This window comes from Camelina sativa, chromosome 7 (assembly GCF_030686135.1).
Source record: "Camelina sativa cultivar CO46 ecotype springtype chromosome 7, ASM3068613v1".
Lineage (NCBI taxonomy): Eukaryota > Viridiplantae > Streptophyta > Magnoliopsida > Brassicales > Brassicaceae > Camelina > Camelina sativa.
In genome coordinates, this window is record NC_141886.1 from 31,614,172 (window position 1) to 31,640,194 (window position 26,023).

Here is a 26,023-nt window from a genome sequence, read left to right on the forward strand (position 1 = left end):
ATATATATATATATATCTCAAATTATCAAATCCTAAATAATGATTAGTTAAAATTAAGAGATGTGGTCTAAAACATGCGCCCCACGTCCCCTCATTCCAAAAAAAGAAAGAAGAAGCTCCACAATTTTCTCAAAGCCAAAGTCACTGTAACAACAATTAGGCAGGCAAATCCTCTTTATTGTTTTGCCGCTCGATTAGCTTCTTCCCCCTCCCACTACATTTTGATTCTCCCTATCTCAAGAGAGGCCCCTTCTGATCCTCTCTCTCTCTCTCCTCTCTAATTCTCTCTCTCTCTCTCTCTCGTGTTGCGATCAAAGGCACCAGGAATGGTTCGTGCATCAGAAGAAGAACAGGAAAGCTATAGGAGCAGGCTCTTTAATTTCAAATGGAGGAACAACGAAAACAACAATGCAACGAGACACGCCAAAAGTCTCAGCGTCGAGACAGGTCTAGATGAGGCTGCCACGGGGTCCAACGAGGCCGAACCGTTGACAATTATTCATCCTAGTAAGGCCCCGCCACTTTTAAGATCAGCTGCGGATGAAGCAGCGCTCGCCGCCGCACTGGCTAGAGAAAAGCAGCTTTTGGCAGGCATGTACTCTCTCTCTCTCTTTTCGTGACTTTCCTTCTTTCTTATCTAGCTAACGTATGGCTTTGCGATAATTAATGGCAGATGTGGAGCAGATGAAAGAACGCTTCTCCAAGCTGTTGCTGGGAGAGGACAACTCCGGTGGAGGCAAAGGAGTATCCTCTGCTCTCGCCCTCTCAAACGCAATCACAAACATTGCAGGTAGCTGGATCATCATGGACCCTCTTTTCTCTTTTCTTTTTCTTTTTTATTAACCAACCATCTCTGACGTCGACGTTTATATACATGTGGTTGGGTATGTAGCTTCCGTGTTCGGAGAGCAACGGCGTTTGGAGCCAATGCCTGCAGAGAGGAGAGCAAGATGGAGAAAAGAGATTGATTGGCTTCTCTCGGTGACCGACTACGTTGTGGAGTTTGCTCCATCTCAGCAAAAAAATAAAGATGGGACCAATATGGAGGCATGTTACTTGCTTACCTATCTATCCTTCATTTGGTAAAACATCCCATGATTCCTTAATGTTATTGGTCTTTGATGATTTAACAGATAATGACCACACGCCAACGTACTGACCTACACATGAACATCCCCGCATTGAAGAAACTGGACGCCATGCTCATCGTAAGGACCTCTCTAGCTCTCATCTCCTAGTTGATATATATGAGTTGACCAAGTACATTATGAAGAAACAAATGTCAGTGCTTTAAATAATTCCAATAAGAATCATCATCCAGCTCTTAATTTCTCTTACCTAGGATTGTCTAGAAAATTTCAAGGACCAAAGCGAGTTCACCTATGTTTCAAAAGACTCCCCTGACTCAGACAAGAGAAACGACGAAAAATGGTGGATTCCGACAGTCAAAGTTCCGCCAGATGGTCTATCAGATGCAGCTAGAAGGTTCTTGCAGTACCAGAAGGACAGTGTAAACCAGGTTCTAAAGGCAGCCATGGCCATAAACGCACAGGTTTTGTTCGAGATGGAAATACCTGAGAGCTACATCGACTCTCTCCCTAAGGTAACCAACCACACAACACACAATCCAGTTTGTTAATGGATTTTTTTTCCGAGTATGAGAGAATAATACTTACTCAGAATTGTTTTTTTATTGGTTTTGGTTTGTACAGAACGGGAGGGCGAGTCTCGGGGATCAGTTGTACAAGAATATAACGGTGGACTTCTTTGACCCGGACCAGTTCCTGAACAGCATGGACATGTCCTCGGAGCACAAGATCGTCGACCTCAAAAACAGAATCGAGGCATCAATCGTTATATGGAAACGCAAAATGGTTTACAAAGACAGCAAGTCATCGGCACCATGGGCGTCCGGAGTGAGCCTGGAGAAGCGAGAGGTGTTCGAAGAGCGGGCTGAGACCATTTTGCTCATCCTCAAGCATAGATACCCTGGGATTTCTCAGTCTTCACTCGACATCAGCAAGATCCAGTTCAACAAGGACGTGGGTCAAGCGGTGCTGGAGAGCTACTCGAGAATACTGGAGAGCTTGGCGTACACGGTGCTGTCGAGAATAGACGATGTTTTGGAGGCAGACAGAGCGGTGAACAAGAGGAGCACCCCGATTGAATCAGAGGACGAGACGCTGGTCGGGAGCATGACGCTGTCGGATTTCATGGGATGGGACTTCGATCAGGCCGGTCAGGGGAACGGCGACTTAGAGTCCAAGAAGGATGTATCGGATGATCCGTTGGTGAAGGAGAAGCTGAGCGTAGTGACCACAAAGAAGACCTCATACCTAGAAACCCTAGGCGGCGTCAAGAGTCCAACGGCCCGGCATTGATAGTAAATGTGGTGGTGGGGGAGATCTAGGAGAAGGGGCAAACAAAAGAGCGAGGAAGACAGATAAATTAAATTAATTAATTCTTTTTAGGATTCAAAACTTTTCAATGGGCTTTGTAATTCCTTGTTTATAAAAAACCCCCCAATTGGGCTTTAAAACTAGGCCCATTTTACTGTAAACCCATTTTTAACCAATTCATCTGTATGTATATATGAATGTAAAGTAGCCTTATCTTCTTCTTCTTCCAAAACCCAATTCCTCTCTGGGGATAGATAACGATGACGTCCCTAACCTCATCTCTGCAAGCTCTGAAGCTTTCGTCTCCCTTCGCCCATGGCTCCACTCCTCTCTCTTCCCTATCTAAGCCCAATTCGTTCCCGAACCCTAGAATGCCGGCTTTAGTTCCGGTCATCAGAGCGATGAAAACGATGCAGGGGCGCGTGGTGTGCGCAACCAACGACAAGACTGTGGCGGTGGAGGTGGTGAGGCTGGCTCCCCACCCAAAGTACAAGAGGCGAGTGAGGATGAAGAAGAAGTACCAAGCTCATGACCCTGATAATCAGTTCAAGGTGGGCGACGTGGTGAGGCTGGAAAAGAGCAGACCCATCAGTAAGACCAAATCATTTGTGGCGCTTCCTGTCGTCGCCAGGAAATCTGGAGCCGGAGCCGGAGCCGGAGGAGATGGCCTCCTTGGCATTCCCTTGGAGTCTCAGCAGCCTGCTGCTTAGAGCATTACTATTGTCTTTGTTTCTCTCGGCCGGTAAAAGCTGTCTTTCTTTTTTTTTGCCTTCCGTTTCCGATTCCGATGATGCTCTGCTTCTTCTTCTGTTTGTTTGTGTATCCCCAACTCTCTGTAATCTATGGAATGCTTTTGTTATTTCAATCTGATTTGTTTCCTTAGTAGTACCATTTTGTTTTGCCTGACCTGCCTCCTCAGTTACATTTAGAATGTGAATGATCTTTGTGTTGGCAATGTCTTCGATTCCAACTACTGTTATCTTTTCTTTTTCTGTTGCAAAATATAAATATGCCTTTTCGTGGATTCTGGTCTAACTGATTCCACTTTTGTTTTGGTTCATATTTGAGAATGGAATCTGAGAGTTTTCAATCGCTGCTTTGTGGACCAAATATATATATTTAGTGTTGGATAATAATAATAGGTAATAATATGATTGCAGAAGAGAGAGCTCGGCCTCGTTTTTGTACAATACTTAATGCAGTGCTATACATTATCATATACTTATATAGATAGTAACATCTTCTTCTTCATATATAAAGAGTGGCACCTGTTGTGAGTGAGTTGTCATCAACAATCTTCGATTTGTAGGCTTCTCTTAATGTTGTGTAGCGTAACAGAGACGAGGTTTGTGACGGAATCCACAGACTCCATATTCAGTTTTGCTGCAGGAGAAGGGTTGATGAGGGTTTGGAGGGCCAGTGTGAGGAGAGACCCTCCTTGGCTATTTCTGTCATCTTGTGTTGTCGTGATTACCAGTGGCCGTGACTCTACTCCATCGGGTATGATTGAGAATCCACAGGGCAGGATTTGGATGCTGCTTGAATCATGTCCCGTGAGCACCAGCTGCGTCGTGTTTATATCTACCGGAGCGTATACCACCACCGACTCGTACGAGTTAGTGCAGCTGTCTTGCAGCACCCATATGCTCTTTTCCCTCGTTTTCACTGTCTGGAAATAGACATCCAGATTATGGAAGCCGAGACCAATTGAAAGAATTGTGCAGACAAAATAAGCCTACCTGGATAGCCACTGAGTTGCCTCTGTCTTGTCCCTTGGATAAGCTTGCAATAGACTGGACATGCGCTCCGTTCGACAAAGCATCCCACTGATGATGATGTATAGTTAGATATATGAGTGGAAGCCCGTTTTATCGTTTGCATAAAATGTGTATGGGTTTGAGAATGTACCTCATGGCGACGAGCTTCATCTCTAAAGAAATCAAAGAGAAGAGTTGGGGAAACAGGTAACCAGAGGGAAGAAGAAGCGCAGACAATGACTCCCGTGGGTTCCCCAGGATCATGGAGGTTCTTCCTGGAAGAAACTCGCATGTCTTGACCAGTTTTTGTGGTGATTTTTGTCCATTGATGGTAGCTTGATGCAGCAATGGCGCGGTAGAAGCTTTGTGTCATCCTTTGCGCCATCTTCAGCACGCTCTTTCTCCCGGCCAGTGTTGTAACTCCTGCTCATCAGCAGACCGAGAGAGTTTAGAAGTAATGAAGATATTATATGTATCGAAAGACAGAGATAGTAAATGGAGGATCCAGGGATATAGACAGACCGAGAGAGTCCTTGGTGGGGACGTTGGTAGCCATGAAGAAGACGAGGCGTTCGCAGTGGAGCTGAAGTGTGGCGACCCAGTGTCGAGCCCCAAAGGCCAAACCGGTGTTGACTAAGGAGCGGAAGAGAGGCTGAACTGTGGAGGCAGACACGTCAAGGTGCTCCACCCAGGTGACCTTGGAGTGGCCGTTGGAGGTGTCCTCAATGATGCACCCTGAGGGCAGTTTTCGGCATTTAAGAAGAGAAGCCTCCTTCTCTGTGTTGCTGTCCTCCACGGACACCGAGACGTCCACAATAGCCCATTTCTCAGGGGTCAGCTGCCGGCAGCTTCTCACGAAGTACACTTCTCTAGTGGGAACGACCGGAGTGAGCAGCTGCATCTCCCCAAACATCTGCCAGTCCATCCCCATGTATCAGCTCAGTAGTCGTCATTATTAAGTTTCACTTTTTGTATGAAATATATAAAGTTGACAACGTAACTCACCAACTGAATGGCACCGTCAATCCGTGAAGGCCCTTCACCTTGACGGATTACATCAACAGTCGCCGCTTTTGAGACCAAGCACGCAAACATCTCTTTCCATTGCCCCTGCATGCACATCAATTAATTTATTGCATCCTTTAATATAACTAGTGATAAAGGTAAAAATAAAAATTAAGTACCACGTCCATGAAACTCTGGGCAAGTTTATGTGCGTCCATAAACACAATCCCCACATCTCTAGATGCTTCGATGGTCTTCCTTCCAGGCAACGAAGAGGCTTGAGCTTGAGGAAACTCCTTGAGGTACTCGTCGTAGTTAAGAATTTCACGGCCAGTCTCAACGCTGCGGAGCCACAGAGGTTCGCCGGAGGTGGCCATCTTCTGGAGTTCAAGGGTGGCTCGGTTGGCAATCTCGGCGATGCGGGACTTCTCCAGGGCAAATACGCCAGTGTAGAAATCGAGAGATCCGAGACGTTGTTCTTGATCTTCGGAGCATGAAGCCTGCAGGGGATAGGGAGTGCGACCGAGAGCTGCACGAAGTTTATCAAGCTCGGCTTTCAGTTTGGAGTTTTCGAGATGGAGATCATCGGGGCCTCCTCCGCAGTTGGGGCAGGAGGAATTAGCCGCCTTGGAAAACGACTCTCTCATGGCTTTGTTTTCCTCTCGCAGCTTCTCCAGCTCAGCCTTGAGCAGCGAGTTCTCGTGCCGTTCTTGAATAGCCTGTTCAGTGTTTTTATTTTATAGCTACTAATTACTGCATGCATGGTCTTTTAATTTATTCTCACAATCAATAAATGTCACGTAGATATACATACCTTGATCTGGGTGCGGCGATTTTGAAACCAGAACTTGACCTGGCGAGGAGCCAGTCCTAATTGCTTGCTTAGCTGCTGTCGTTGCTTCTCGTCCGGATGTGGTGTCTCTTTGAATAGCCTGCAACCTCATCAAATAATTCAGAGACATATTAATTATTATTTACATGTATGTGTTTGTTGTTTTCTAAATTAAAGATTAAACTAAGTCTTACATATGCAAGCAACCGAACCCTAACTATACCATTAGGCTTTAATTATGATCGTGCGAAACAAATTAACACTGTATCGTTTGACCCTACATATATAGTGTAGTAGAATTACAACTAAAGTCATCATGTCTGGAGAAGAGGGAGAATTTATAATTAAGAGAAAGCGTAGGCAAACTATGCAACTAAGGGCATAGAAATGATCAATGCTGGATATATATCATCATCGGCAATATATGAATACATTTTTAAGTATAGGTGTGAAACTAATGGAGAGGCGTAAATTAACGTGTGAATATGCTGCTCTTCAGCGCAAGACACCATCCTCCTCAGCGCAAGACACCATCCTCCTTCCACTAAGTACTACTTATATATAAAAGTAAGAATATATGGAGATGAGGTGTTACATGAAATAAAACACACACACACACACATATATATATATATATATATATATATATATATTTGGGAGGAATAAAAAGAGGGGAGCTAGGGTGGAGATCTAGAAATGAACAGACACAGCAGGGAAAAAAAAACCCAACCCAACTAATTAATAAATAATGAAGTTCCTTGTTTGAAACCCTAAAGAAGTAATATCGGATCATCCCCTAGTGAAACTATATAATTAGGAGAAGTGTGGGATGAGGGGTGAAGCATAAAAATGATAGAGAAGAAATATTAAAAAGGGTTAAAAGAAAGAACGTACGCTTCCATGTGTCTGATCTGATCGGTGGTGTGGCGATGATACTTCTTCCTCTTCCTCTTATTGCCTTTGTTGCCGTCGTCGTCCTCCAAGTCCTCGTCGTGATCCTCACCCTCCAAGTCCTCCTCTGATCTAGATCTCGTGGGTCCAGAGTTCTCGCTGCTCATCTCCACTGTACGATCCTCATCCTCAACTACCCTTCTGCTCAGAAAGTCCTCCTCGGCAGGGTCGGTGTTGCCGGACGATGCATTTCGGAATATCCCAGCCTGTACGTGTAGATAGTCTCCATTAAAATCAATATAAAACAAATTATAGTATTATGTTTATGTGAGTGTTATACAGAAAGAATTAGAGAAAGAGGGTATATATATGTACGAGAGAGAGGGAGAGGGCTGGAGACGAGAAAAAATCTTTGGTGGGTTGTTTCGAAGACATCTCGACGGCCATTGACATACAAAATCCAATCCCTTCTTAATTTGCTTATCTTCCCCTCTTTCTCCTCGCACTTCCTCTTCCTTTTATATATATATCTCTCTCTTTTCTTTTTTAAATACCAACAATAAATGTACTTTTTGTATAGTATTAATTAATATATAAGCTATATATGATCGATCGATGGATGATGATATAGCCTCTTCAATTCCAATTATATAACCGGTCGTTCTTCAGATACTTCTTCCATTTCTCTACGTGCCGCTTGACTTTTAGGTGCTTGTTTAATTTTATTATAATTAACTTTTTTTAATAATTAATATACCCATCTCTTTAATTAGTTCTTTTACTGTTTTATTAAGTATTCCCTCTGTTTCAAAATATAAAATGTTTTAATTAAAACACACAGATTAATAACTTTTTACTTTTAACAAGTTCAATCAATCAGAAACAATACTGCATAATATAAAATACTAAACTAATCTAAAAGTTGCATAAAAACTTGAAAATATCATATATTATGAAACAAAAAACTTCTCTAAAACATCTTATATTTTGAAACGGAAGGAGTATTATTTATAATATTGACTACTAGCTTCTTCAATCCGACAATTGATTAGTTTAAAACATGGCCAGCTACAGAAATTGCATCCAACGATCGACAATTCAAAAAAAAAAAATCCTCTATAAAATAATTCGATTATCCTAGCTATATATATATTTATACAGCAAAATTTAAAGTCGAATATGGAAAATCACCCCTTCCATTAATTAATTCAGTTCAGCTACTATAGTTTTTTTAGTATGATACATGTTTTGGAATAATCGTGTCCGCACACAAGAACTGAAGGATTGTAAATCATGCGAGGATAGAGTTGAGCTTGAACATACGTGTATATATAAGTAGCTGGCTATGCATGCCATTAATCATGAATTGTTATCCGTTAAAACTACAAATATATATAATGACGTTGCTAAATACAGTAGATTACTGTAGACAGTGGGGAGAAGGAATGAGAATAAGGGGCCGGCGCGGCGGGTTGCATGATTGATTTTTAAGGGTATACAAACAAAATACGAACTTCTCCCTGTCTCTTCTTTAAGTGTGTAGAGAGAGAAAGAGAAAGACATATTTTGTCAGATTATGATTTCTTAATTAATTGGTTTAATTTAATCTATCTATTCTAGAAAGAGAGAGTTGACCGTTAGATACTGGGGATGGACTCAACTAACTTTTAAGCACCTAATTTTCCAACCGCATTTTCTGCTTTCTTCTTCCCTCCTTAATTATCATCTATCATCATCATTACTCTTATTTTCATGACTTGTCTTTATTTATTACTTACTACTATATACAATTATTTATAATTTAATACAGTGTATGTACGTACTATAGTTTAATTTTTTTTGGTAAACATGTGAAGAAGTACGTACTATAGTTTATCTATTATTGTTGATCAGATCACTTCTTTCAAACAATTGGTAACTTATGCAAAACGCTAACATCATCACATCTTTGGTTTTAGAAAATCTATATATATCTACAATATACATATACTTATATAGTTATATTGTAAACTCGGTGTAGATATAGTACGCAAGTAATTGCATTATTCGGCATAGGAAACTGGAAAAAGCATTGGTAAGAGAGATTGATGACTACAGAATATTACAGCTGCTACATGGATGGTAAACCTTAATTAGTTGATCAAATGGCTAGCTATATATATATATATATATATATAGCTTGTGCTCCAGGCCATATTAATATATATACTAGTATAAAACTAATGATATATATATTCCTGGAATCCAAAATCGAATCTAATACACTAGCTAGTAGCAGTGTAAATAAACAATATTAAGACGACTAACGGTAAAGGCATGAGGGGAAGGAAGAGTTGTTGTTAGAAAGTTAAAAATATAGATAGAATAGAATTAAGAAGAAGCTAAAAGGATGACGTGAGGGGGGGAAGCGGAAAGAGACGTCGGTCAGCGAGAGAAGGGCATTTGACCGATCGTTACTCATTAATTTCAGCGACCTTAAAAGGAAATGAATGCTCTTTATGGGTTTGCCTCCAACCCCTTTCCATTTTCTCCACCCTCTCTTTATTACTTACTTACCCTACCTCTCTCTCTCTCTATATATATATATATACTGTATGTATAAGAAGGCCACTCATATATGCACATGTGTATATACATATTTAACAAAATCAAATTTTGTTTCTCTTGTAATTATATCGCGACTTAAAGATTTTTACAGTTTCATACATTGATCGATCGATACTTTCATTTATATGTGTACGCAAACTCCATAACATATTACATATTCACAAGACGCATGCATCACAGCATGCAACTACATGGTTTGTAGTTCAGTCACTTACAAACTAACAGTATATATAGAGAGCTAGTCTGATACCAAAAAAAAAAGTATAGAGAGCTAGTTCGTAGGTTAATTAAAACCTATACATACGTACATTTGATGGAGAACAGTAATATATAATACTATAACTAGCTTCTAGCTAGTGGACTAAATAAATATACGTATATCTGCAATTCAAAAGCTAGCTAGCTTCGTCAGTTTCTTTTTTTTCTTTGTTAGTCGTACGGTCGATGGAATTGTTAGTTAGGAAAGGTAGATACATAATGTATAGAGAGAGAAACAACCATAACATTTACGGTTCACCACATGCTCTTTAATTAAATTAATGCCTCCTAACATCTCCTCCGCTAGCTCTATCTATATTAATTACTACTTAAATACTGCCTACAGATTCCTTTTTTCATCCTTTCATTCCTTTTGGCTGCTCTCCTCTCTCAATTACATACTTAGGGTTTTGCGTAATAAAACCTTTCCTTTTCTTACGATTAATATCTTTACCCATGTTGGCAACCTCCAAAACGAGTCCTCTTTTGGCTTATTTTAGGCGGATATTAATTGAAAGCAACTAAATAATCAACTTTGGAGTTAGTAGGGCTACCAAATTAATTAAGACAACTCTTAAAGCTGAATCCAAGATGCAACCGACTATCCTTTTTTCTTTCTTTCTTGTTGCTGTTTGGTCTCAAACAACGCAAGTTACGTAACTGACTATATATATACTTTATAGTCATTTATATTCTTACAAATAATTACGACTATCTAGCTACATAGAGAATTGACCCACCAAAATGGAATACGTTCCGATCTCGCGCTGAAAGCGAAAGCAAACCTGTATATGCAAATTGTGACATTGAGTGGGCACACGTGTGAAGAGGGAATGGTGGCATAGGAGATTGTGCCAGATAAAGACAGTGAGGACACAACTTGCTCCATATACTTAAAAAAACGTATATAATTAATACAATGCATTTGATTCATCATATGAGTCGTACGTTCCTAATATTCTTGGTACCTCCAACCACAAAACAAAAGATGGATAGTTAGTTGGAGAGAATCAGATGAAAGCTAAAAGGCACACAGTTGTGCGAGAGCTAGCTAGCGAGTACCCCGTATATATTGGATATACTTTAAATCTTACGACAACATTTTTTGGTATGATCCATAATTATTTCATTACGTTTGTTGTAGTATTTTAATTAATATATTAATTAAATGAAAATATATGAATAATTATATATAAATATTAATTGAATGAAAATGCAAAACGTATATATATAATTGTGATTTAAGTTAAAGAAGATGATAGTTGAATTACGTAGAAGGAGAGGGTATGAAATTTACATGAGTTGTCAAGAAACAAAGCGGACGAAGTAATCGAATTATGTAGAGGAGGGAGTTTGTAAACTAAACTAAACTAAAACAAAAGGTAAAAGCTAATCATATGCATGATGCATGTCATGTTTGTGAGCGTGCGGAACCTAAAGCCGATGGCCCCAGAATTGGTGGGCTCTAATAGGCCCAATTTGGCTAATTAGGCTGGATCACACAATTGTTTTCCCTTATAACTATAAACAGTTGGACACGGGCCATGTACGTTATGTTATGCATACAAAAGAAAGTATGGTTATTGATTAGCAACGTATATTACTTGAATTATAAATACTAGTTAGGTACAAACAAAGTAACTAGTAAGTAAATTCAGACCAAAACAAAACATAAAATGAATTAAAATGATACAAATAAAAATTAGGGAGGATTATTAAGAGAGAACGTTTTTGATTAGTGAGTAGAACGACGTCGTTTGTGTTGCCGGTGGAAAAAAAAAAAAAAAAAGGATTTGGACTTTTGCGATTTTGGGATCTAACCAGAAAAGCAGGATTATTGATATCAATCGGGGGGTCGGTCTCTCCTGTCTCCTCCTCCTCCGCAATTCGATCACGACGGCTCTCATTCATCAAATCACGACAAGGACGACGCATCTCCATCTCGTAAGTTTTTTTTTTTTTTCTCTTCCCCCGTGAACTGATGAATGATGATCCCAATTGCTCTTTTGTTTTTCTCTGTGATCGCCACACGCACGAGCACCATTTTAAAACTCGGGTTATTGGTTTTTCCTTGTAAGCGCAGGTCTGCTTGGGAGATGGATCTGGTCCGGTGATTTTGTTTTGTTTTTTCAAAAAAGGTGGAACGAGCGAGTTTCAGATAGATGGCTTGGTTCAGTGGAAAAGTTTCTCTGGGAGGATTCCCAGATCTCACCGGGGCAGTCAATAAATTCCAGGAGAGCGTCAAAAACATCGAGAAGAATTTCGACAACGCCCTTGGCTTTGACGACAAGTCCGACGAATCTGCCCCCGCTGAAGGTTTCTCTTCTCTTCTCTTCTCTTTATCATCATCTGCTAGGAATCATCTATATAGGAGGTTTCGTCAAGGTTGCATAGAAATTTTATACGATCCATGATCTGCTGTTGCAATGGTACAGTTATGGGATTTACTGTGCTTCAGATATTCCATTTTATTCACATCTTTTGGATCTGTCCCCTTTAGCTACACACAGCTTCTACTGGCTATAATTTTTCTGGGTTTTCTTAACATTACTAAAAAAAAATCACTATCTTCTCTTATGTGTCATGAGTTTCTTTTTCGCTTGGTTTCTCTTCACATTTCCTTCTCTTTCTAATGCAGCTTCAAGTATGTGGCCACCTGCTGTTGATACCAAAAGTCTCTTCGATCCTGTAATGTCCTTCATGGGTAACACCTCCGATGATAAGCCAGATACTTTGGAAGACTCCGTCAGTACAGATAATCCGTCTCTTATTGAAGGAACAGAAGAAAAAGAAGAAGAAGAAGAAAAAGGATTTGTTAATCTTGCTACTGAACAAGCAGTATCTGTTGAAGCAAATAAAGAAACTAATGTGATAAGAGAAGCTGATCAAGCAGAAATTCCCGAGGTAACAGAGACTACTGTTGTTTTAGATCTCAAAGATGATGATGATGATCCTGAATCACAGATGGTTCTCGAAGACTCTTCTCTTCAGAATCCTGCATCATCAGGTTACATCACTAGTCCTGAACCTAATGAAAAGCCCCAAATGACAGCTTCTCAAGATTCACATCCCGAGTCAGGAGGAGATGCTGAATCAGAGGTTGTGGAATCACAGCCAGAAGACGCTGGAACAAGACAAGTTACTCTAGAGAAAAAAGACACAATTTACCCCCCTGTGTTAGATGGACTGCATAAGTCTACTGATACGGATGAGACAACAACTGAACAGGAAACTCTGGGTGAAAATCTGGAAGAGGGAACCTCGATTATAAATGATGAAGTTTCACCTGATATAAATAATTTACATAGTACAGAGTCTCCTCATACTCATCCGTCAATTTCTGAGTCCGATAGTCCTCCTCATGAGTCTTCTGTACCAAAGAGATCTTCTTCAGATGAAATTTCAGAGAGAATCGTAGATCTTGTGTCTTCTGAACTAGATTCAAGACTGGATGCTAGTGAATTCAATGAAAACCAGCGTTCAAGCTCGGCTACAAATGTTTCCGACTCCGCTGATGTTGTTCTGGAATTAGAGAAGACCAAAAAGGAAATGAAAATGTTGGAAAATGCCCTGCAAGGTGCTGCAAGGCAAGCTCAGGTACATATTTAGATTCCCATGAAAGGTTGTGTTACAGATATGGTGCTTCAGTACCAAATTTCTGGTGATTTGTTTGCAGGCAAAGGCTGATGAGATTGCGAAGTTGATGCATGAAAATGAGCAGCTAAAATCTGTCTCTGAGGATTTGAAGGTACTAATGAGTATGCCGGATGTTGATATTTTATTAGATGAAGATGAAGTATTAATTGTTTCCCCAGTCTTTAAACCATCTTCCTTTCCTTCGGGTTGATTTTGATTCTAAATTCTAATACCTCTGTTCAACAGAGGAAATCTAATGAAGCTGAAGTTGAGTCTTTGCGAGAAGAATACCATCAAAGAGTTGCAACTCTTGAGAGGAAGGTATGTTTTCTTTTAGCGTTCTTCTCTTTTCATTCTCCTCTTCCATTATAAATATGCCTTCATGGTGCTTATCATTGTAGGTTTATGCTCTCACCAAAGAGCGGGATACACTTAGAAGAGAACATAACAAGAAAAGTGATGCTGCGGCCCTTTTGAAGGAAAAAGATGAAATTATAAATCAAGTTATGGCTGAAGGTAAGGCCACCATTTGGAATGCTTGAGTTATGGAGCATACTATTTCGGTTTTAAAAAAATGGGTTTATGCCTCCCAAGAGCGAACTGTAAACTTTTTAACATGCCTGAAAAATGCTCAGCTTGAGCCCTTGATGATATTAATACCCATCATTTCAGGCGAAGAGCTTTCAAAGAAACAGGCTGCTCAAGAAGCTCAGATCAGGAAGCTAAGGGCTCAGGTATATATTCAATATCTACGTGTTTCAGTCTCTTATTAATACCATCAATCTCATGGTTCTTCTCTTTCCTTATTTGTTTGAGGGTTAGATAAGAGAGGTCGAAGAAGAGAAGAAAGGACTGATCACAAAGCTTCAGGTAATTGATGTGGCGAGCTATGTCTTTGTTGTTTCTCTAACCACATCGTTAATGAATGAAACTGCATGAGAGGGTTGTCTTGATTTTCCAGAAGTTTTATGAAAGGCTGGGTTGAAAATCTTGTAGGCAGGGTCAATATCTAAATGACTGCATTGGTCAAGTTTGTTAAGCTTCATTAATTTTTCCTTTCAATTGCCAGTCTGAAGAAAATAAGGTTGAAAGCATTAAAAGGGACAAGACAGCTACAGAAAAGTTGCTGCAAGAGACCATCGAAAAACATCAAGCCGAACTTACTTCTCAGAAAGACTATTACTCAAATGCATTAGCTGCAGCGAAGGAAGCTCAAGCATTAGCTGAAGAGCGTACCAACAATGAAGCGAGAACAGAGTTAGAGAATCGTCTAAAGGAGGCCGGCGAGAGGGAATCTATGCTAGTCCAGGCGCTGGAAGAATTGAGGCAAACCTTAAGCAAAAAGGAGCAACAGGTTTGTCTTACTCGATTAAGTTTGGGATACTACTGGGTTATCATCTGATCATTTTATTTATACTTATCTAGTCGGTGGTCTCTAATTTTTGCAGGCAGTGTTTAGGGAAGACATGTTCCGTCGAGAAATTGAGGACCTTGAAAGACGTTATCAGGTAAATAGAGATGTTTTGTTGTCTCTATGCATATTTCTTTCTTTGGTTTATGGTCTTGTGGTCTTTAAACTATTAGTAGCCATGGCATTTGAACAATAATCCTAGTTACTAATAGTTTGTTCTGTTTGCTAAACTAACCTTCTTGTAGGCTAGTGAGCGGAGGTGTGAGGAATTGATCACTCAGGTTCCTGAGTCGACAAGGCCTCTCCTAAGACAGATTGAGGCTATGCAGGTAGAAAATTGACCCTTATGTTTTATTTTCAGAATATTCCTGAGATTTGTATCTTAAAAATAATTGTAATATTGTATGCTTCTTATATGATTGGCGATAGGAAACTACAGCCAGAAGAGCAGAAGCGTGGGCTGCTGTAGAAAGAACTCTGAATGCTCGATTGCAGGTGTTATGAATAACACTGCTACACGCTATATTCAGCCAATTATTTTTGTTTTCTGTCTTTTTGTTCACTTTCTACAAATGTTCAGGAAGCAGAAACTAAAGCTGCAACAGCTGAAGAACGAGAACGCTCTGTGAACGAACGTCTCTCACAAACTTTATCAAGGATCAATGTTCTAGAGGCCCAGGTTTCTATGCTCCTTCACACTTTTCTTCATCAAGTTTCACGTGCTTTCTCTAAATTTTAGCTTACCCAGTTCTCCCATCCAGCTTTCATGCCTCAGGGCAGAACAGGGCCAGTTAAGCAAGTCGCTTGAGAAAGAGAGGCAGAGAGCAGCAGAAAATAGACAGGAGTATCTGGCAGCTAAGGAGGAAGTAGATACTCTAGAAGGTCGAGCAAACCAACTTGAGGTGGAATTAAGGGAACTTCGGAGAAAACATAAGCAAGAGTTGCAAGAAGTTCTGCTCCACAACGAGCTTATTCAAAAGGTGCTACATAGTTTTAAGGACATAAGTTTATCTAAGAAGAATCCGAATTGATTATCTTCATGCATAAGGATACTAGATTACCTAGTATAAAAGATTGAATCCCATGATAAATGCCCCATCAGTTACGGAATTTGTGGACTGGAGTACCTAGCGTGTCTTAAATCAATCAAAGTAGTGCTTTCCCAAACTTGTTTATCTCTAGTAGTTTCTACCAGCATGCAAACTGTTCAGTTTATTATTCTACTTTATTGTTCATGTTGTTTCTTGAAATGGCTGAATTTTCTTTCAGGACTTAGAGAGGGAGAAGGCTTCACGTTTGGATCTTGAAAGAACATCCCGCATCAATTCCTCAGCCTCTGAACAGCTTCCCATAGCAAGGCAAAATTCTGCCTTTGAGAATGGTGATGCATCTTGATCTAGATTACTTCATAATAAATCAAGCTTTGCATATCTTTTAATTTATTAATTATGACATCAGGAGGCTTGTCAAGAAAGCTCTCAAGCGCAGGCAGCCTTGGAAGCATGGAGGAGAGCTATTTTCTGCAAGCTTCTCTTGATTCTTCAGATAAGTATTCTGAGAAGAGAAGCACGCCTGAGGCAACAATGAGTCCGTACTACATGAAGAGCATCACACCTAGTGCTTATGAAGCCACGCTTCGACAGAAAGAGGGCGAACTTGCTTCATACATGTCCCGCTTGGTAGGTGTAGAAAGTATCCAACTGGGTCATTTATGTGTAACCCTATTGGTAGGCTTTTGGCAATTGGCTTTGTAATAAGATTGAGGTTCACATCATTTTGTTATCTCAGAGTCCCTTATAACGGCTCACCTTGGATATAGGTTTTAGTGGGCCACTATGGGTGTAGGGATCATGTTGACAAATTATGGGTTAGTTGCAGACTATGGTTAGCCTTTTTTTGTAAGCTGGTTTAGAAGATTTAGCTCTACTCATTGAGGTAGTATAGGCCGGTTGTTAGTATCATCACTGATGTTGGATTTAACTGTAAAACTCTATTTGCCTTGGGACAGGCATCAATGGAGTCTATCCGAGATTCCCTGGCTGAAGAACTAGTCAAAATGACAGCAGAGGTATGTATAGCGCTGAGAAGGCGGGATATGGCGTCTTATGCTGTGATATAGAGTTGATATATTTTGGTGAGTGTTGTAAATGATATGGCGTCTATATCTGGTGACTGTGGATGTAGTGTGAAAAATTACGGGGGGAGGCGGATAGGGTCCCGGGCATAAAGGCAGAGCTGGAAGCACTAAGGCAAAGGCATGCAGCTGCTCTGGAGTTGATGGGTGAAAGAGATGAGGAGGTAAGATATATGTGAATAAAATAGTAGTATATACAGCATTAACAGTGGTGGGTTCAACAAAAAAAGGTGTTTTGGGTGGCAGTTGGAGGAACTTCGAGCGGATATAGTGGACCTGAAGGAGATGTACAGGGAGCAAGTGAATATGCTGGTGAACAAGGTAAGTGAAAACATAGACAAGTATAGGGAAAAGTGTTGACAAACGCAGGGTCATCATGCTCATTGCATCTTTGGGTTTTGCAGATCCAATGAGGGAAGCAAGGGGAAGATGGCGATCAAAGTGTTGGCAGGCTCAGGCTCATGAGTAGGACCACCTAATCCCTGTAACCCACTATTGTATAGCTATAAGCTAACAACTAAAGCCCAGTATTTCCTCCATTTGTCCTATCCTATGTATCTCAGGTATTGAACCCGAGGCTTTTCAAAACAAATTTTTGCTGCTCGAAAGAAGGGAAGTTTTTTTTGCTTACGGGTTAAGTCGTAAATTATATTGGAGAAAAGAATAATAGAGTGAGCTTGTGTGAGTTTTCCTGTGTCGTATCAGCGAAAAATTGTGGGACTGGACCCGCAACTAGCTATGGAGTGGATGAGTGAAAGATGTGGATGAATTGAATAATGAAGTACGGAATGAATAGCACAGAAATGAACTATAAAAAAGTATATATATATATATTAAAAAGGCCTAAGAAAGAGGCCCTCATTGTATAATATAATAAAGGCCCAACAAGAGCGCTGTGATTTGATGAGAGGTTATTTGGCTGTGTTGTTGGTGAATTGATGAGATAACTTGTTTTCTGTACTTTATCCACGTATGGGAGTGTCATTATTTCATTCCAGTTCGTTGAGTTCCCACTAATATATAGTTACAATAAAAAATAAAAAAGAAGTATCGGGCTCGATCGGTAGGGTAGAGGGAGAAGCAGGTGATTAAAACCCATCATCGTGTCTCGGGGGAAGAGTGAAGCAAAGCAAAAAGCAGCATCTGGGGAGTGTGTGTGTGGCCATAAATATCATCACTCCTCCGTTACCCTCCAAATTTGTCGCTCTTCTCTTCTCTCCTCTCTAAGAAAGTAAGAAAGTAGCAAGGCTTTTTTTTCTTCATCTCGACGATTCCAGCTCTCGCCGCGTATCATTTCTCTTCCCCAGGTGGTAGGTAATAAATAAGGTAAAAAGGTCTTTACTATCATCCATCATCTTCATCCTGTCCTGCTAGATCTGCCATTGTCTTTTTTATTTGAATCCAACAATAATTTGAATCCGATTTACATTGCCATGTTTGTTTGGAAAAGCTTCGATCAGATCCGACGATCTCTCACTTTCTCATCATCCGTTTACGTCGTCATGACTCGTCACCTTTTTTCTTCTTCTTTAGATTCCTCTGCTGGATTCTTCCTACTAGCTCACGTCACCGTCATGTGTGCGCTTTGAATTCTAATTAAATTTGACTCTATCTAAGCTTAGCTAGGGATTTATGTGCAAGTATCGTTGGATTTCATACTCTGCACACTAGCACTTTAATTAAGGAAGAAGGTTTCCTTTAATTTATTAGTAATAATTTCGCGACTCTGCTTTGCTTTCATTTCACATTGAGCATCCAATTTAGTACAGTATGTCGAATCCTTCTATAAGCTTCTATGGCGTTGCTGCATGTTGTGACACTGAACTTTGATGTGCGCAGTATAGCGTGGGGATGGATTCTGTTCGACGCACTTACACCATTATGCGTGGTCGTCACATTGACAAGCGCGTTCCTTCTAAAGATTTTCTCTCTTCTTTGGATAAAGCTGAAACTGCAGGTTTGTCTTTTTTAAAAATCTGTTTTATTTCTTTATCACATAGACTACTCTCATCTTCTTTTGTTGCCTCTGCTCTGATTTCTTTTTTACATAGATCCATGTTTGTGATAGAGCTTTCTTCTATTTTAAGATTGATTTATCAATTTCCACTCTGATTTCTTCTCTATTTATATATCTGTCGTATTTAAAGTCTTGAACCTTTTTCTGCATATATTACTGACTATGACTTTTATTTATATATTTCCACTCCAGTACGTCTGCCTGCTGGCACGGGAAAAGACAATGGCAATCCTTCCTGGAAGCGATCTCTGCCTCACGTGCTCGTTGCATCACTCACTTCACTTTTATTCGGCTATCATCTCGGGTCTCCTCCTTGTGACTTCTCTTCTTTTTTTTCATTTGTGCATAAACAGAACAAACATTGAAATTTCCCTTTTCTGCTGCTAGGCTGTTATCGGTTTTTTTCTTTCTATGTTAAGCTTAGTTGACAGGCTTATTATGTTGTATCTCTTCTCTATGCATTGTTCTTATTCAAACATTCGATAACATTTTATCTCAAAATTTTGCTTTCTTTTAAATGTATGTTATTGGGAAGAACAGGAAATTCATGCCTCTTTTCTGGACGCAGGGTTGTTAATGAAACTCTCGAAAGCATATCAGTTGACCTTGGCTTTAGTGGGAACACCATCGCTGAAGGTACTACCTACTCAACAAGACAAAAATTTTATCCTGTCTTTTTCTGTCTATCCTGATCATTCCAAAAACCTTTTTTTCTGATGGATGAAGGTCTTGTGGTTAGCACGTGTTTAGGCGGCGCCTTTATTGGATCTTTGTTCAGTGGGTTGGTTACAGATGGTGTTGGCCGCCGAAGAGCTTTCCAGTTGAGCGCTTTACCAATGATTGTTGGAGCTTCCGTGAGGTATTTTTTTTCTTCTTCAGGTTAACTTTTGGTTTAGGGCCTTTAGGTTGTTCAATATGCACGACTAGGTACTCTTTAAGTGTGTTTAGTGTACGATTCTTATTTTATGGTAATTTTTTTGTTCAATGTCCATGTGGTCACTTGAACATCTCAGATTCGAATCATCGCCTGCTGATATATTACTGTGGTCTAGGCTAGTCATTGTGAAGTTTGATTTATCTTATAGTGATTTCCTGCTTGGATGTTTATACCCCCGAATATTGGATATGGGTAAATTGGCTACTCATTTGAATATTTTTGGTTTCAAGTCATTGCCGTGGTGATTTTTCACTTATCCCAAAGGTGTAGCACTAATTAGGTTTAGTATATCCATCCTGTTTCTTTTTTAGTCATAGTCCAAGTACAAAATCAGGAGATCTGTGTGCTTACATGTGTATTTTTGCAGCGCATCAACTGAGAGTCTTGAGGGCATGCTCCTGGGAAGGTTTTTGGTCGGAATTGGGATGGGCATTGGTCCTTCTGTTACGGCTCTCTATGTCACTGAGGTACTTGACATATACTTTGAAGTCTTCCTTTCTGCACTTGTTTTGATAAGATTGCTACATGAACTCTCCTCCTCACTCTTGATGTGAATATGACTTGACGTACTATGTGTTCATCCTTTTCTACTGATGTGATTCATATCAGATCTTTTTTTTTTGGTCAAAAGATGTTTGGGGTCAATGTAGATAGATGTATGTTTCAGACGTAGAAAGACATGTTCATACGCACATAACATTCATTGTAATAAAGGATTAAGGGATTCATTCTTCAAAGCTTTATTTGCATTACTTGATTTACCTAATTTGAAAAAGAAGGTTCTAGGAACATAAGTATCACTAACTCGCTTTATTGATACATTTTACTTTCTTACTTAGAGCAAGACTCACAATTTCTCTTTGCAGGTGTCACCTGCTTATGTGAGAGGCACATATGGGAGTTCTACCCAAATTGCGACATGTATTGGACTTCTAGGCTCGCTGTTTGCTGGAATCCCGGCAAAAGATAACTTGGGCTGGTAAGATATTGATTAGAACTCGAGGAATTCAGGACTTAGACAACCTATATAGCCTGTTACAACCAATGCTTTAAACTTGTGCCTAAAACTGGTTTGTGCGAGAGAAATTTATGGCATGTTTGATCGCAGAAGTTATTCCAAACCCACCTATCTGCAATGTGAATCTCTAGTATCTACTTGAAATGCTGCAACTCTATAGGAATCCCTTCATCTTTTGCTGCATATTCATTAGTGGATATCGACATGGCTTTGCAGGGAAAGGAATCCTGAAGTTTCTAAGCTACTAGCAGATCTCATGCTTTGGTCTACTTGGTCGATGGTCAACTTGGCTAAATTACCAGCTAAATAGGTTTCTCTTTCTTGATTGTTTTAGGTGGCGTATATGTTTTTGGATATCCATAGTCCCAGCTGCAGTGCTTGCTGTTTTCATGGAACTCTGCGTGGAAAGTCCTCAGTGGCTTTTTAAGGTTACTTTCTCATTTTAACCCGCATAGCTCTTAAAGACGTTTTCATAAACCATTTCGTCTGTTGATTCTCTTTCTCTTTACTTAACCGCAGAGAGGAAGGGCAGCTGAAGCTGAAGCTGTGTTTGAGAAGCTATTGGGAGGGGCATACGTCAAAGCTGCTATGGCAGAATTGATGAAGTCGGATAGGGGAGATGACGCAGATTCAGCAAAATTGTCGGAGTTGCTTTTTGGGCGCAGTTTTAGAGGTATGTGTGATCTTTAACCAACAAGATGGTGACCAAAAAAAAAAAAAAAAACCAACAAGATTTGTGACAACGTGTGGCATTAGTTTGACGTCAAATATCCCGGAAATATTAGATTTAGATTTGATTCCCATTGAGCCTTAACGGGTGATGAAATGAGATTGGGGTTAAACTTGACCGCCAAAGAGTTGAATTATCTGCGCGGAAGGTATGTTAGCCCGCTAAACTGGATTCGTAGCCAAAAAAAAAAAAAAGAAAGTAATTGTCATTTTGCCAAAAACATATGGATGACATGTAGCTTCTTAATTTCATTCATTTTTACGTTTTAATTTTCTCCGTTTGCAGTGGTTTTCATTGGATCTACCCTTTTTGCTTTACAACAGTTGTCTGGGATAAACGCTGTGTTCTATTTTTCATCAACTGTCTTCAAGAAAGCTGGTGTACCTTCAGCCTCTGCAAACATATGTGTAGGAGTTTGCAACCTCTTAGGTAAGGAAATGCAAATTTTGTTTGTACATCCTCCATTATTTTCTCAGTAGATGAGGTCTGAATACAAACGCGACATTAGGAACAGTAAACTGATCATGTTTTTAAGTGAACAACCTTCTTAATGCAAACATGATTATTAAGAAAAGTGCCCAAAACTTTTCTTTCAGCATATTGAAATTTGTCAAGTGAAATGATGATCTGTATCTAAAACGAATGTGGGCATCATTTATGCTCATTTACAGGTTCAACTGTGGCAGTGGTTTTGATGGATAAACTGGGGAGAAAAGTGTTGCTTATTGGGAGTTTTGCGGGCATGGTAATTTTTGAGAGAGAAAAGCGCTATTTGAATCAAACTTTACGTACCTGATACCATGTATGTAGATATAAATGTGTATTATCTTTAACAGGCAGTATCGCTGGGTCTCCAAGCAATGGCATATACTTCGCTTTCATCACCCTTTGGAACCTTGTTTCTCTCGGTTGGAGGAATGCTATTGTAAGCTTCCTATAACAACTACGGTAGTGGAAAGGAGGAGGACTGTTTTCTGATAAATTTGGGGTGTGATGACGTAAATGCAGGTTTGTGTTGTCATTTGCAACTGGAGCGGGTCCTGTTCCAAGTCTTCTCCTGTCTGAGATATGCCCTGGTCGTCTTCGGGCAACAGCGTTGGCTGTTTGTCTTGCTGTTCACTGGGTATGGCTTTTTCCTTTGTGGACTTATTAAGGAAACTGATAATCATGAAATAATAACCTTGGAGGATGACACGCAACAACAGGTTATAAACTTCTTTGTGGGGCTGCTGTTTCTGAGAATGCTGGAGCAACTAGGTTCGGTGCTTCTTAATGCAATCTTTGGTTTCTTCTGTGTGGTGGCGGTTATCTTTGTGCAGAAGAACGTGATTGAGACTAAAGGGAAGAGCCTCCAAGAGATAGAAATCAGTCTGCTATCTTCCACCCAGTGATCTCTTTATACCGGAACTTTTATTATTTCTGGCACTCTTATTTTTCCTGGAGTTACACAAGTAAAACATGGACTACTAATATGGAAGTAGGAGTTAGTGGTAAGTATAGAAATGGATATTATTCAAGTACAACAACATGTAAGAAATGGATATTATTCAAGTATAGCCAACGTTTCAACAGATTTTGTAATAAGACAAGACCCAAGTTCAATAATGCTAGGTTTTGAATCCATGTACAGAAATGCACCTATCTAAACTTCTTTCTTGCATCACATGCATGATGTTCCCTTATTGTATAGTCTGTAAAAACCTATCAGATTCTTCTCTGCTTGCGGCTGCTTGCCTGGCTTTTTTACACTTCTAGTAACTTGCATCTGCTTGCTCTTCTAGACTTGGTGGCATGACTCAACAATTCCCCACTTCCATTCATTTGCCACTTGAAACACCTTCCCGTTGTATGGCAACCACAGGCTCGTTACATCTAAGACACCGGAACGATGCTGCTGAAGCGCAGCGGGTCCTTATGCAGTAGTAACAGTACCTGCCACAAGTCATTCTTTTAGGCCTAAGTAACAATTATAGCATATACTCTGAATTCTTCACCCATCTCCAGTAACATCACTTCTGTCTTGTCTACCTTTATATGGTTTGTAACTCGGGAAGACGTATGTAGAGGTACAAACAAAAATATCATACCTGTGCTGGCAAGGCAGAGCAATAAACGGAATTGCAGGATCCACTTGGCAAATAGGGCAATTCACAGTATCCTCTTTACTGCTTGAGGACTTGTCCTTGGCAAATGGACTAAGAATATTCTTAACAGCTGAAGAGTTGAGCAGCGGAAGAAGTAACAGAAGCATTTCCTGAATATCACCAAAACAATTTAAAGCTGGAGGCCAAACAGAACCAGGATATCACATCCAAGAAAACATTTTTGACAGCAGGCAAGACAAATACTCATCGACTGAGCCAATAAGTCTAAAAAGAACGTTTTGACATATCGAAAGACCTAAACGAGAAAAACGCAACAAATACATTGTTTTAAACATAGACAAGATATTTGGACTCCCAAGAAACGGTTGAGTCACAGGATCTACCTAGTTTAAATTCCAAATATGGACACAAAATGTTGTCAGCTTTAACAGCTTAAGTTTGAGCAGCAAAAGGATTTCTTGGAAAAGCAACATAGATCTAAGCGGACAGATACTATCAGTCAAAAAAAATGTTAAGGACCAGTGAGAATCAACCAAAGGCCAAGGATGATACCCAGAACTGATAAGTTGCCAAACTTTTAAATTGATTTAGGCATATATGTACGCAACACACAGAAGAAGACCTACCGAAAATTCATTCCACACAAGTTGGCGGTTCATGTACTCGAAGCTGACAGATCGATTCATATGGGGACTCCTATAGACAAGCCTAGCTTTTAAAGCTTTTTCAATGAGGTTCCTATACCTGGGATCAATAATGAAAAAGAAGTGTAACAGACGTAAGAAGAATCATCAAGATGTTTCCGTATGTGATCTTTGGTTCTGATTTCAATCTTTCAATGTGAAGTTGGAAGTGAATAAATGTGTAGTCCAGAAATTTCTAGTAAATGCAATACAATTGTTTGTCCTAGCAGTTAGTAACACATTAGCTGATTCTTAGTGTAAGGAATAGTGTCAGATATCATTATCAATGGTTCAAGCTAAATGCATTGTCGTGTGCTATTTTATCAGGATGTATGTAGACAAAGTGAAAACGAGTCCATGTACCAAGTAGTTGTACCTTCCGGTATAAAGAAAAGACAATAGGTTAAGAAAAGAAGCAGCTTTGTAGATGCCTTCGATATGTTGTATGACGGTCCAAAGTCGCCTTGCCAATGGTCTCTACAAGAGCAAGGAAAAAAAAAAGAGAAAGAATGAACCATCTATATGAGGAGCGAGTAACTCAGAAGATGAGAGGAAGACACGTACCTGCTCAGAATAACCCCATCTACGGAAAGCAGAAAAGGACTGCAAACGGGAGAAGAGATACTGACCACCAACGGAGGCAACACAGTACCAAATCTTTTGAGGAGCAGTAAGGCCGGGTCCTTCAAGTCCTGTTCTGACTATACGGAGAGTACAAGAGTGAGGAAAAAGAGCACTACATAATATATATATATATATATATATATATATAGAAAAAAGAATTGGAACAAATAATATATAATACCTAAACCGAATTGTTCGGCTGCTACACGTTCATCTCTGTATCTAAGGTTCATGAGAGCATTTCCGGGAGTGGGTTTGTCAACCCAAATAGAGAATCTCCAAATGAGAAACTCAAGGAAAGCATCAAGTTCTGGTTCGTATTGAAAGAGCATTCCTGGCTAATGCCAAAGAAAGAGAAGCCAAGAAAACGTTAAAAAAAGAAGAAAGAAGAAGAAGAAGGAAGAAGGAAGAGCTCTGTCTGTCTGTGGAATTAAGAATAATACCTTCATCAAAGTGAAAACCTTAACCAACTGTTCCTTCAACATGGCTGACATTTCAACATCTAGTCGTGCAGCGTCAAACTGATTCACTCTAGAGATTGCAACCGGTATAACTGACTGCCATTAAAAAAAAAAAAAAGATAACCACCACAGAAAAAAGAAGCAATCTACCGAGACGAGAGACAGAATCCAACCCAAGAGAGCATACCCGGTGGGAAGCGTGAAGAGACTGCGACTGGGGAAGCAATCGTTGATAAGAGCGGATCCAATCATCGTCTGGAGGCGGCGTCATCGGCGCGGTGTAGCTGGGGCGCTAAGGGTGGATTGTTATTCCGGGACACAGCCAAAGTTCCCTTTATCGAATGCCCCGACGAGGGTGTTACCGTCTTTTGCCTAATAAAGATCATAAACTAGTTTGATCAGCCACATTATCATAAACTAGTTTTTTTAAAAGAAACAACAAAGATCATATATAAATAAATAAACAATAATTAGCTTTTTCAACTAAATAAATATGAATCATATACTTTGATAAAGGG

The 26,023-nt window shown here is 39.9% G+C and overlaps 5 protein-coding genes, 1 long non-coding RNA gene and 1 pseudogene across 14 annotated transcripts; 4 read left to right on the forward strand and 3 right to left on the reverse strand.

Moving 5' to 3' along the window:
• Window positions 1-22: 22 nt before the first annotated feature.
• LOC147941918 (uncharacterized) lies at window positions 23-1,475 on the reverse strand. The gene is made up of 3 exons (XR_015561434.1): window positions 1,339-1,475; window positions 1,065-1,234; window positions 23-931 (listed from the first exon to the last, which is right to left on the reverse strand). It is a non-coding gene; the product is annotated as an uncharacterized LOC147941918 (long non-coding RNA).
• LOC104705113 (rop guanine nucleotide exchange factor 12-like) lies at window positions 84-3,354 on the forward strand. Its single transcript, XM_010421098.2, has 6 exons — window positions 84-591; window positions 674-790; window positions 893-1,047; window positions 1,134-1,208; window positions 1,343-1,603; window positions 1,713-3,354. Exons 1-6 carry the CDS (start codon window positions 327-329, stop codon window positions 2,379-2,381), a joined length of 1,542 nt encoding a protein of 513 aa, XP_010419400.2. The 5' UTR covers window positions 84-326; the 3' UTR covers window positions 2,382-3,354.
• Window positions 2,612-3,354, forward strand: LOC104754061 (small ribosomal subunit protein uS17c pseudogene; annotated as a pseudogene). Its single transcript, XR_015561433.1, has one exon. The product of XR_015561433.1 is annotated as a small ribosomal subunit protein uS17c pseudogene (transcript).
• A 142-nt stretch (window positions 3,355-3,496) lies between these two features.
• LOC104703459 (homeobox-leucine zipper protein GLABRA 2-like) lies at window positions 3,497-7,602 on the reverse strand. The gene is made up of 9 exons (XM_087457539.1): window positions 7,260-7,602; window positions 6,888-7,150; window positions 5,976-6,093; window positions 5,341-5,880; window positions 5,162-5,266; window positions 4,679-5,069; window positions 4,308-4,579; window positions 4,139-4,225; window positions 3,497-4,068 (listed from the first exon to the last, which is right to left on the reverse strand). Exons 1-9 carry the CDS (start codon window positions 7,335-7,337, stop codon window positions 3,688-3,690), a joined length of 2,235 nt encoding a protein of 744 aa, XP_087313665.1. The 5' UTR covers window positions 7,338-7,602; the 3' UTR covers window positions 3,497-3,687.
• A 3,744-nt stretch (window positions 7,603-11,346) lies between these two features.
• On the forward strand, window positions 11,347-17,560 carry LOC104703463 (golgin candidate 5). Of its 3 annotated transcripts, XR_015561435.1 has the most exons (21): window positions 11,347-11,693; window positions 11,833-12,065; window positions 12,388-13,346; window positions 13,426-13,497; window positions 13,632-13,706; window positions 13,787-13,901; window positions 14,058-14,119; window positions 14,208-14,255; window positions 14,455-14,739; window positions 14,834-14,893; window positions 15,042-15,125; window positions 15,226-15,291; window positions 15,377-15,475; window positions 15,558-15,776; window positions 16,066-16,177; window positions 16,255-16,475; window positions 16,805-16,864; window positions 16,981-17,094; window positions 17,177-17,251; window positions 17,335-17,395; window positions 17,494-17,560. XR_015561435.1 is itself a non-coding variant. In XM_087457546.1 (20 exons), exons 2-20 carry the CDS (start codon window positions 11,912-11,914, stop codon window positions 17,341-17,343), a joined length of 2,889 nt encoding a protein of 962 aa, XP_087313672.1. In that variant the 5' UTR covers window positions 11,347-11,693; window positions 11,833-11,911; the 3' UTR covers window positions 17,344-17,560. The 3 variants fall into 3 exon arrangements, 2 of the variants coding, with proteins under 2 accessions (XP_087313672.1, XP_087313673.1); XM_087457546.1 differs by having other exon boundaries at window positions 17,335-17,560; XM_087457547.1 differs by lacking the exons at window positions 16,981-17,094; window positions 17,177-17,251; window positions 17,335-17,395; window positions 17,494-17,560 and having other exon boundaries at window positions 16,255-16,523; window positions 16,616-16,864.
• A 251-nt stretch (window positions 17,561-17,811) lies between these two features.
• On the forward strand, window positions 17,812-23,265 carry LOC104703462 (putative plastidic glucose transporter 3). 5 transcript variants are annotated; one of them, XR_015561438.1, is made up of 15 exons: window positions 17,932-18,256; window positions 18,770-18,887; window positions 19,140-19,251; window positions 19,516-19,583; window positions 19,674-19,806; window positions 20,252-20,351; window positions 20,751-20,863; window positions 21,237-21,330; window positions 21,422-21,575; window positions 21,688-21,780; window positions 21,918-22,061; window positions 22,304-22,377; window positions 22,469-22,557; window positions 22,641-22,755; window positions 22,838-23,265. XR_015561438.1 is itself a non-coding variant. In XM_010419485.3 (14 exons), exons 2-14 carry the CDS (start codon window positions 18,782-18,784, stop codon window positions 23,021-23,023), a joined length of 1,488 nt encoding a protein of 495 aa, XP_010417787.1. In that variant the 5' UTR covers window positions 17,812-18,256; window positions 18,770-18,781; the 3' UTR covers window positions 23,024-23,265. The 5 variants fall into 5 exon arrangements, 2 of the variants coding, with proteins under 2 accessions (XP_010417787.1, XP_010417788.1); XM_010419485.3 differs by lacking the exon at window positions 21,688-21,780 and having other exon boundaries at window positions 17,812-18,256; XR_015561436.1 differs by lacking the exon at window positions 21,688-21,780 and having other exon boundaries at window positions 17,871-18,256; window positions 21,956-22,061.
• Window positions 23,163-25,930, reverse strand: LOC104703461 (peroxisome biogenesis protein 2). 2 transcript variants are annotated; one of them, XM_010419484.3, is made up of 8 exons: window positions 25,693-25,930; window positions 25,488-25,601; window positions 25,226-25,382; window positions 24,985-25,121; window positions 24,797-24,897; window positions 24,364-24,481; window positions 23,720-23,886; window positions 23,163-23,564 (listed from the first exon to the last, which is right to left on the reverse strand). In XM_010419484.3, the coding sequence occupies exons 1-8, from the start codon at window positions 25,774-25,776 to the stop codon at window positions 23,450-23,452; spliced, it is 993 nt and encodes a 330-aa protein (XP_010417786.2). In that variant the 5' UTR covers window positions 25,777-25,930; the 3' UTR covers window positions 23,163-23,449. The 2 variants fall into 2 exon arrangements, with proteins under 2 accessions (XP_010417786.2, XP_087313674.1); XM_087457548.1 differs by having other exon boundaries at window positions 25,226-25,378; window positions 25,693-25,914.
• Window positions 25,931-26,023: the final 93 nt, after the last annotated feature.